The sequence below is a fragment of the Erigeron canadensis genome, chromosome 3 (assembly GCF_010389155.1).
Source record: "Erigeron canadensis isolate Cc75 chromosome 3, C_canadensis_v1, whole genome shotgun sequence".
Lineage (NCBI taxonomy): Eukaryota > Viridiplantae > Streptophyta > Magnoliopsida > Asterales > Asteraceae > Erigeron > Erigeron canadensis.
The window spans coordinates 38,439,391-38,449,479 of NC_057763.1; the positions used below are offsets into that span (position 1 = coordinate 38,439,391).

The 10,089-nt window shown below is 32.9% G+C and overlaps 2 protein-coding genes and 1 non-coding gene across 3 annotated transcripts; 1 reads left to right on the forward strand and 2 right to left on the reverse strand.

Moving 5' to 3' along the window:
* The first annotated feature begins 3,415 nt into the window (after positions 1-3,415).
* Positions 3,416-6,738, forward strand: LOC122593634. Its single transcript, XM_043766061.1, has 8 exons — positions 3,416-3,593; positions 3,758-3,849; positions 4,050-4,117; positions 4,407-4,479; positions 4,798-4,913; positions 4,993-5,097; positions 5,873-5,972; positions 6,341-6,738. The coding sequence occupies exons 2-8, from the start codon at positions 3,766-3,768 to the stop codon at positions 6,515-6,517; spliced, it is 723 nt and encodes a 240-aa protein (XP_043621996.1). The 5' UTR covers positions 3,416-3,593; positions 3,758-3,765; the 3' UTR covers positions 6,518-6,738.
* Positions 6,739-6,863: 125 nt separating this feature from the next.
* TRNAG-GCC lies at positions 6,864-6,934 on the reverse strand. Its single transcript has one exon. It is a non-coding gene; the product is annotated as a tRNA-Gly (tRNA).
* A 768-nt stretch (positions 6,935-7,702) lies between these two features.
* On the reverse strand, positions 7,703-8,143 carry LOC122592084 (zinc finger protein 8-like). Its single transcript, XM_043764291.1, has one exon. It carries the CDS (start codon positions 8,141-8,143, stop codon positions 7,703-7,705), a length of 441 nt encoding a protein of 146 aa, XP_043620226.1.
* Positions 8,144-10,089: the final 1,946 nt, after the last annotated feature.

The window sequence follows — 10,089 nt, forward strand, 5'->3', positions numbered from 1 at the left end:
CCAAATTTTATTCATTGTATGATAAAAATCCTATACAAAATATAACTTAATAGAAACGTATTACATTAAATTATTTTTTTTATTGATATAACATTAAAAATTAATTTTAAAAATAAAAAAATGATTTAAATACAAAAATATTAGTTCTCATAATTATATCATTAAAAACATTAATTATTAATGTCTACAACTTATATAAGGAAGTAATAATAACTTAAATTTAATAAAATAAAATTAAATCAAAGGGTTAAATAAGGTATAAATCATCATCATTATTTCATCTAATAGATGTAAATAAAAAGTTAAAATTCATATAATGATCCATACTTCTTCAAAAATGAATTAAGATTTCTCTTTAATATATTTTTAAAGATAATAATAAAATAATACTCTTTATCTTATATCTTATCCAATAGAATAATAGTTAATATTATATATATATATATATAACAAAGCATATTTTAGTTGAAATATCTAAGATATGTTTCATTTAAAATATACAGATTAATTTTTTACTAATAAAAATAGTAAGCTATATTTCAAACCATAATAAAGTAAAATTGAATATTAGTAATGTCGTAACACCTGATATCTAATGTCCAGGTTAGTCAAATTATCAACGACAGTGTTGAGAAGACCAATTTTAGCTTAGGTGAGTGAAAACTTTGGGAACATCAACTTTTAACATTGATCAGCAATTTTGGAGCATGTAGTGACGGAGAAGTTGCGCTCTTTTTAACAAAGTAAAATAAATTATCGAAATTAATGATGTATGATTTAGCTTGTAAATATGCATGACTATTGTGATTACTGTTATAAAAGAACTTGAAAAAAATATAACGTTTTTACATACAACTATATTATCAATGTAGTGTACATTTACCCAAAAAAAAAAAAACATTTTTTCCCCTATTCTATTAAAAATCAAATATTTCAAAATTTTTACTCTACCAATAGAGAGGTTTATCTCAAGACTAATGTTTCTGATGTGCAAAATCGAGCTTTAAATTTATAAACTAAAACTACCAAAGAACTCACTACTACGCACTCACGGGCAGTGAACCCGATCATTTGTAATATAGTTAAGAGGTAAGTCTGAGCTCGTTCTCAGGGATTGTGAAATGAATAGTTGCTTGCAAAATGGTTTGGAAAACAGGTGTTGCTTTGAAATTCCGCTTGACAATTAATAAATTGGTTTGCAAAATTATTGCATAAATTAAAAAGAAAAGTTCAGATGATATAATTAAAAGTCATCCACCTTGACTTCCCTTGACTTCAAACGTGATTGCATTTGATGAAGAACAAATTCTCTAGAATTTAAAAGACAATCGTGACAAGATTAAACTATTCACGTGGTACCACCAACCGTGAACAAATTATCGAATCACCTAACTACTAGTCGAATTACCCAAGCCGGTACCACCAAGACCAGGACAATTCTCCTAACAATCAGTTTTATTGACTATTAAATTACCAATTGAACCTATGTGACAATAACGTGGTACCACCAACCGATATCAATCACGTTGACAAAATTAATCCTTTCTTAAAATGATATTCACTATCATACCATGAACTAGTGATAATTACTTATAGACAAGTAACCGTTTTAAAATCACATACACATTCAACTGGTACCACCAACGAAGATTCATATGCAACCAATATCGAAATTAATTAAATGAAAAGAATTAAAATCATCAAGATCACGGAACAACGATAATTAAACAAACCCTTTTGAATTAAAAATATTGCAATCACATTATCCGTCTAGTTTCATCAAGGTGGATGATTAAACAGTTAGCCACTCATGATCAATTCACAATAATCAATGAAATAGAAATGAAACATGATGTACCAATTGTTTGAAGAAAATAAATTGCAAGACAATAATGTAGATACGATCTAGATGGGTGTTCGTAATATCTTCGATGAATCCGCCTAAGTGAAACACTTGATTGGAGAAGGAAGAATCCTGATAGAGCAGCTCCTAGAAAGAGTTTGAATCAATAATTTTTGAGTTAGGGTTTCCTATTTATACCCCTTCAAAATCTGATGCAGAAACAAGTCAGGATCTGTTCTCCCGTGCACCCACTGCGGCGCAGTGGGGCTTGACTTCTCCTCATTGCGGCGCAGTGAGGTGTTGGTCGACTTTGACTTCGGCTGACTGCGGCGCAGTGGTTCGCGTGATCACCACTGCGGCGCAGTATGATTCCACGGCCTCTTTTCTTCTTCAACAAACTGCGGCGCAGTCTTTCTGTTGCCACCCCCACTGCGGCGCAGTGGGGGTTTTTCCATTTATTTCTGTGGATCAGGACTGCGGCGCAGTGGGCTTGTGCCTCCCTACTGCGGCGCAGTCCAGAGCTTGTACAGGACCAACTTGTTTCGGTCTCGATTACTTGCTAAGCTCTGCCGCCTCGTCCATTCAAATCGACTTTCATTACCATAACGTATTTCCTGGCCAATAATAAACCGAAAATGTACCAAATGAACGCGTAACTTGTTCAGAACCTGAAAACACTAACAAACACCATAAACGCGCCAAATGCATACAAAAACGACTTAAAACATCTACTAAAATGGCCAATAATGATGTGGGTAATGGGTATAAATTAGTCACATCAGTTTCCAACCAAGTGATGTTCTTTCAAATAATAGGCTTATGACAAGAAAGTCAACGTTTGTATGTATTCTTTATTTATTAATATTTTGTAGGAAAAAAAATACAAATATACCATTAAAAAAGATTACATTGTAACAAGTTGGAGTCGGACTCCATCCATGCTTATGTATCATGAATATGACATATGGTTCAAAACTTGGATACCATGAGGTTTAAAATCATCCATGTGATTCATGTTTCTGAGTTTGGACAAATATATGTTCCTCATTCCTTGAGGCACACTCGATTGCTAACCCCTTAAAATGTTATTAAAGAAGGAGTGAAAATAAGAAAACATTCTGGAATGATCATTGGCTTAATGGTGGCAACCTTGCAACTCAATTTAGAAGGTTGTATGTCTTGGCACTATCGAAAGAATGTGTCATGTGTCAAAATTTTCATGACATGAAAATCCGAATGACGTCGAGATATTTGTGATGACATAGATAAGCAATAACTTTTAGCATTGAATAATTTATTGAATCAGTAAGACTTAATGAACAATACAATAAATGTTTGTGAAATTTTCAATATCAAAAAATCAAATGTTAATAAAGTGATATTAAATATTTTAATTCATTAATTATTACGTTAAAAAAATTATATTTTTGATGTATGTAAGTATAGAACTATATTTACTCGCGTATTACGCGGGACAATAATCTAGTAGAATATGAAAGCCGTAGGATTAATTATCTTAACCTCCCTATATATTGGGGCTGACAGCCTCTTTGTTTTTTCCGTATCCAAACACCACCCCTCCCCCCTAATTTATGAAATTAACAGACAGAAGACAGAAAAAGTGAATAATGAAATCAGGCGAATCCGTGATCATCAATTAACAAACACGCTTTCTTTCTTTGTTCCTGGCGATCCGACCGACAATCTAAACAACAAACAATTGTGTACCGTTCTACTTCAACATCAAACGGTGCGTTCATCTACTTATATAATAAAATAATTCCCTAATTGTTATTATTATCATTTCTCTGTCTGTCTCAGTATTAATTAATATTATCCGGCAATTACAATTCAAATGTGCATCCAATGTATTATTAGGTTTTTTATTTATTTGATATGATATCTTTTTTCTAGTGAGAAAGATGGGACTGAGTAAAACTGAAATAAATTTGAGACGATTGCTAGCAGCTGCCCCTCATCAGCAACATCAACCTAAACTTATTCATGTACGTCGTTATCATCTTCTACCGTATCTTTTGTTATATATCATACTGTTTGAACCGCTTAGTTATCCGCTTTTGAGTACAATTATGTTAATGTGCTGATGAAAGTTAAAAAGTGTATGTGAATCGGGCCAATTAGCTTTGAAGTATTACATTCATGTGTTGATGCCTGATCATGCCTATGCCACGTGTTACTTTTGTAGTATGTTGGCACTCTAAGAGAGCAGTTAGAGCAGCTTGCTGCAGAGCGAACATCAGACGGATTACCAAGGTCTGATTTCCTCGTCTCTCTTTATATGGATTTTGTACTTTTCTGGAATCAATGACTGAGGTAGCTAGTTATGAGCGCGATCAATTGACCAAACTGAATAAAATTATAATACTATTTGTTTTGAATTTAAGTGTAGTTTTAGCATAATATTCGTCAAGAACCTGATTTTTTTTATATATACAAACCTTGTTATTTTAGTTTTGGATCCGCTGGAAAGAAATATCTGACCTCATCCTCGTTTCTACTATTCAGTATGACAAGATTATAATTTGATAATGTTTTTCTGTAGAATCTCGAAAGCTGCATTGAGTGATTACTCTGACAAGATTGAAGCGATTGCTGCCAACTTGGCTTCCCCTACGGTGCGTGTGTTCCTATTTTTTAATTTTTTTTGTCCTTAAGTTTTCATGCTTTGTAAGCGGGCCATTTTTTTTAGTAATGGTAGATAGACATATATTGCCCCAATAACCCATCAGGTGTCTTTTCGTTGTTCATTATCAAAAGGAGCTTTTTTTTTTAGTTTCTCAACTAAGTTTGGTCACTCACCGAGAATGTAAAGAAGAATGTTTCATGTGATCGTATTAATGATATATTAACACTTTTCTGGGCTTTGTTATATAATCCACAAGTGAATATTTTTCTATAATTAATTTGACATTGGTTTATTTTTTATTTGTTAGTTGAACAATGTAGAATTTAATGAGCTACTCTCTGCCGACACTTCTGTCAACCAAAAGACGATAAAAGGTGAAGAGGAAAGCGTCTCCCCTTCTCAAGGGTTGAGAAGAAGAATTGTGTGAGTAGATTTTTTGATCATCTTAATTTTGGTGTTATAAAGTTATGTATATCGTTGTTGTTTAATCGCGATTCAACAGGCCTCCATCAAATGTTGAAGATAGAGGCAAAAGCACCGCTGATGCAACCGATTCAGCTCAGATCAAGTTGGATGCTGCAGCTCAGGAACATATTACAAAGCACAGGTACTTTATGCTTGCATTTGTATGGCTGAATGCTTACCTTTTTCTACAATAAATACAATAGAATTTTTTTGATGTTTATTCTGGGACAAAAGGTGGAGAATGACATAGGAAAAGGGTTGATGGAGTGATTATGATACGTAACTGAGTATTTGTATCTTTGGCTTGGCATATAGTTGATCCGTTGTGTTTAACTATTAGTCAAAGTTATAAATTCCCTTGAATATGATATGAATCACAAAGTAAGGGGGTTTAAGTGTGGCTTTTACTAACTAGTCTTTTTAGTTTAAAATAATTTAATTTAATTCTTGTTGGACAAGTTAGGGATCTAAGTTTAATTAGGAAGTCTTTTATTGAAATAAGGCTTTTAGGATGTAGTTTCATTATTAAATTGAGTTTTAGACTTCTGGCTTTTGGGAGATCTCTGTTTCAGGAACTTTTTTTTGTTTTTTATTTTGTTTATTAATATGAATCCACCCAGGTTCCTATTGTTTATGTTTCAAAGGATTCATTGGGTCTAATATCTATCAAATTGTTTCAGAAAGGAAATTTTAGACTATAATATGATGATTTAAGCAACTTATTTAGGTCCAAAATGCATATCTTAAATCCCAATTGGATGCCTTTTGAGTGCTGATAGCTGACCAATTTTTGTGCATATTTTTGCAAGTCACGTTTGATGAAAGTTCTTTCATCACTATCAATCTATCACTATCACTATCAATATTATATATGTGTGTGTGTATTCTCGCGGAGGTTAACTGATGGACTTAAACAGGAAGCTCCAAGAAGATTTGACTGATGAAATGGTAGGGTTGGCACGACAGCTCAAAGAGAGTACTCTCATGATGAACCAATCCATAAAAAACACTGAAAAAGTAAGTCTCCAGAGTACATTCTATTCTTAAACTGTCTTCAAGTTTTATGGTCCATAGTTCATAAAAGTGACATTGACACATTGTTGACCTGTTTACCCACAAAAAGGTCGATCTGTATTCTGTTCTATATTCAATGGGTCAAGCTAAAATATTCAACTAGAGGAAACACGCAAGTCGAACTGGCAAAAGGGTCAAATGCCGTCAAAGTGTATACAAATGCATTGAACATTTGAACCCCCTAACCTGGTCTCCTTTTTTTCTTCTTGAAAAAAGTTAAATCAATTATTGAATTAGTTACTACATAATTTAGTATCTTTGGATAAATATATATTGTGGGTTGGCCTGACTTTACTGAAATTTGAGTGCAGATTCTTGATTCAACAGAGGAAGCTATTGAACATAGCTTAGCAAGTACCGGACGAGCCAATACACAGGCAATGTCTATATACTCCGAGAGTTCCAAGACTTCATGCTTCACATGGCTCGTAATGCTTTTAATGACATGTATATTTGTCATGGTGGTTCTTCTTATTAAAGTGACTTAAGACGCATATGCCTTTGGTAAATCTGGCTATGCCATTTTAGTCCACTAATTACTTGAAAGAATTTGTATCTAACCGCCAAGTTTATTGTAGCTATTCTCCATATATTTGTTTGTCTTCAATGTAACTAGAGCTTACAAATCTAGTATTGAGCTCAGGTTGTACGAGGGGTTGTCAAGGTTAATAATATTATTAAGGTGTTGCAAGTTTAAATATTTTTAATATTGGAGTATTGTTTATATTATATTTGAGTTAGCAGGTGAAAATATATGTTTAGTCGAATCAAAACTGACCTCAAAAAAAAAAGTACTCCGTAATAAATTTATAGAAAAAAAAAGTAAAAAGAAATTGCACCAGCCGGGAATCGAACCCGGGTCTGTACCGTGGCAGGGTACTATTCTACCACTAGACCACTGGTGCTATTGTTTAAAGACCTAAACGAAAATATTTATAACGGATACAAAACAAGTTTACCAATCTAGGCTATATGGATAATATCATAGGTTCGATTGTTCGAATACGTACAAGTTTACATGGAAATTTTCTATAAATTACATATGGAGAAAATGTTGATAAGCAGATTCTACTGAGTGGATATACTTAGCTCCGCCCATAATAAGTTTTGACTATCACCATATATGCAATTTCGAGTGACTACCTCTTTTTCTGTATCTGAGCTGTGCACAACCTAATTATATATATGTTAGGAAATTGAGGAAGGATCTGAGGCTACCATATGTTAGGACCTGTTTCGATCAGTTTGTACAGATACATTACGACGATAGATGATATACATACACCTTTTCTAATATGTTTTCAGTAACTAATTAATATGCTTTCACACCCTGTGGTAACATGTAGCTATAGGGAATCAAAATCTTGTTTACCTCAATATATATACACACAAAATTTAAAATTAAAGTAATTAGGAACATCAGTTGTAACACAAGGACGGACAATCTCACTAACTAGTCGATGAAACTCTTATTTTTGAAGCTCAGATTTTTCAAGAAGATGAAACAACCCTTACTCTAACAAATGTGCCTGCTAATTTGATTAAACTCTAATTCCCTTATTTTGATTAAATAGATCGACATATATATGAAATCAAAAAAGAAACATATTCAAAACCAATTATACAAAAACTTACAATCTTTTTGGTGATTAAATTTGCACCACAAAGATTATCTACATATAATTCCCTAGACGAAGCTCCAAATCGAGTTCATCCTCTTCATATCCCCCTCGGATGGTTTCTTCTTGATTAGGTGACTGATGACCAAACTGTAAGCTCAAGCTCAAGCTTATCTGATCATCTCGTGAAGGCCTAATTGTGATTGATCCATTAGGGTATTGGTGATCCATTGTAGGCCTTGATCCTAACATAAACTCATGAGGTTGTCCCTCTTGATGATGGCTGTGGATGCAACTCGTGATCAAACATGGCCGGTAGAGTCTAGGGCCAATCTTGTCAACGTTTGAAGAACTAGAATCTCTCTTGGCTCTATCTTTCCGGTGGATATTCATATGTCCACCCAAGGCTTGTGCAGTGGTGAACCCATGCTTGCAATATATGCACTCATAGGATCGCCCATCTTGCAGATCAGGTTGATCATCAGCTTCTGCCATTGAATCATTTGGCTGATCTTGGTGACATATAGTTATTATGGACTCCATTAATTATATATTGTAGAAAATGAGTGATCTAATAATTTATCAATTAGAAGGGGGAAGTAAATTAGTTCTTTTGTTTGTAAGACTTGTTCTTCAGCCGGCTACGTTTAAATATGCCTTCAATGGGTGACTAATCTGTTGTCCTATCCCCATGTTTCCATATATCGCGACACATACATGACGTGTTTGAATATATACGCATAAACTTTGTCTTTCGTGCATAGACTTATATCACTTTTGGTCGTTGTGTTTACATACAAGACGACCATCAATCACGCGAACTAGTGAACGTTACGCTTTTTCAGAAATCTATTCCATATATAAATAGAATTGAGATCCTGAAGTTGAAATCCATTAAGTGTGTCAAAGTGAATCAATCAAAATATTTAATCATGATAACCGGCTCACTAACAACTAATTAATAATAACATAATAGGCACCATGTTATTTACTCTCTGGGAGGATTTTTTTTTTTTTTTCTTTGAACTGCAGATCGAATTGAATACTGTGAGAGGATCTTAATTCCTATGGGGTACATATTTATTTGGAACGGCGCGGTATACATAACAAGTGAACAATGTTAGTAGCATGACTTCGGGTATTATAGCGCTACAAGGATGATATATTGATTCTTCTAAGGTTTTTAGGTAAAATTTCATAAATAAAATTGTAAAAAGGCATAATTTCATTTTTGAACAATTACATTGTAATTGTAATTGTACGTATTAAAGCATTAGCTCTAGCAAGATGCTAGTGGGCGGGCCAAGCACAGTTACAAGATCAGAGCCAAAATGGTTAAGGAGTCGGCCCAAGGCAAATTAAAGCATATATTTGTTCTTATGAGCTAACATATTAAGTGAAAAAACCATAACCTCAGTAGTATTCTGCAAGATTTGGACTACATCTATATATGTGACAATGTTCACGAAGCTAGCTAGCTAGTGCCGTTGCAGTTTCCCCAGAACATGAACAGAGCCGTCTCGATTACAACATCAAATTAACTTGCGGGCTTAATTTCTTTCCAACAGAACATAGATATATAGGTTAAAATAATATGATCAAATGTAATATAATTAATAAATTTCTACTGATGAATACTAGGTTGACTTTCAGTCAGTAAAATGTATACATATCTCTGCATGATTAAATCTGTCAAAGTACTACTGCAATTGATAACAGCTAATTAGCTAAGCTAACTTAGAAATTTCTTTAGCAGAATTATATATTCTTGCAAATTAATTTTGATTTATATGATGATCGATCGAGAAAGTGTGACAGGCACTTAGATAATTATATATAAATAAAACATTTGAAGGTGTGTGTGTGTTGTCTTTAGCATTTGTAATATTGGTTCACTCGTAGAGTCGTAGGGTCGTAGCAGTTGAAAAGTGTCGAGAAGATCACAGACCAGACTCACTGATTTAATCAATTAACTAATGAAGTTAATAAGTAATTTATTTTTATTAATTAGATACGAGTAATATGTATAATATTATTATCTGTATATACTAGCATGATACCCGCGCGTTACAGCGGATACCATTAACAAGGTGTCTCATGTAGCAATTATCGAAAAAATTACAAATGAGCCATAAAGACTTTCAAATAAGGGGAAAGTTGTATTTATACGGAGTAGTATTTTAGACAATTCCCCATGTGTAACTTTTAATAAGGATTGTATTTTTTTTATTAAGTAGTATAAATATATTTTTTACACTTCATAAAAATTATTGCATTTTTTTTTTATTTTGTTTAAAAATAGTTACAAGAAAATTACCAGTTGCACTTAATGAACATCTTTTAAAGGAAAATGTTATTATCAAAAATTACCCAATTTAATTTTTCCTCAATGAATTAATTAATACCTGTTATTTTAAATTTTTCATAACATCAAATCTATC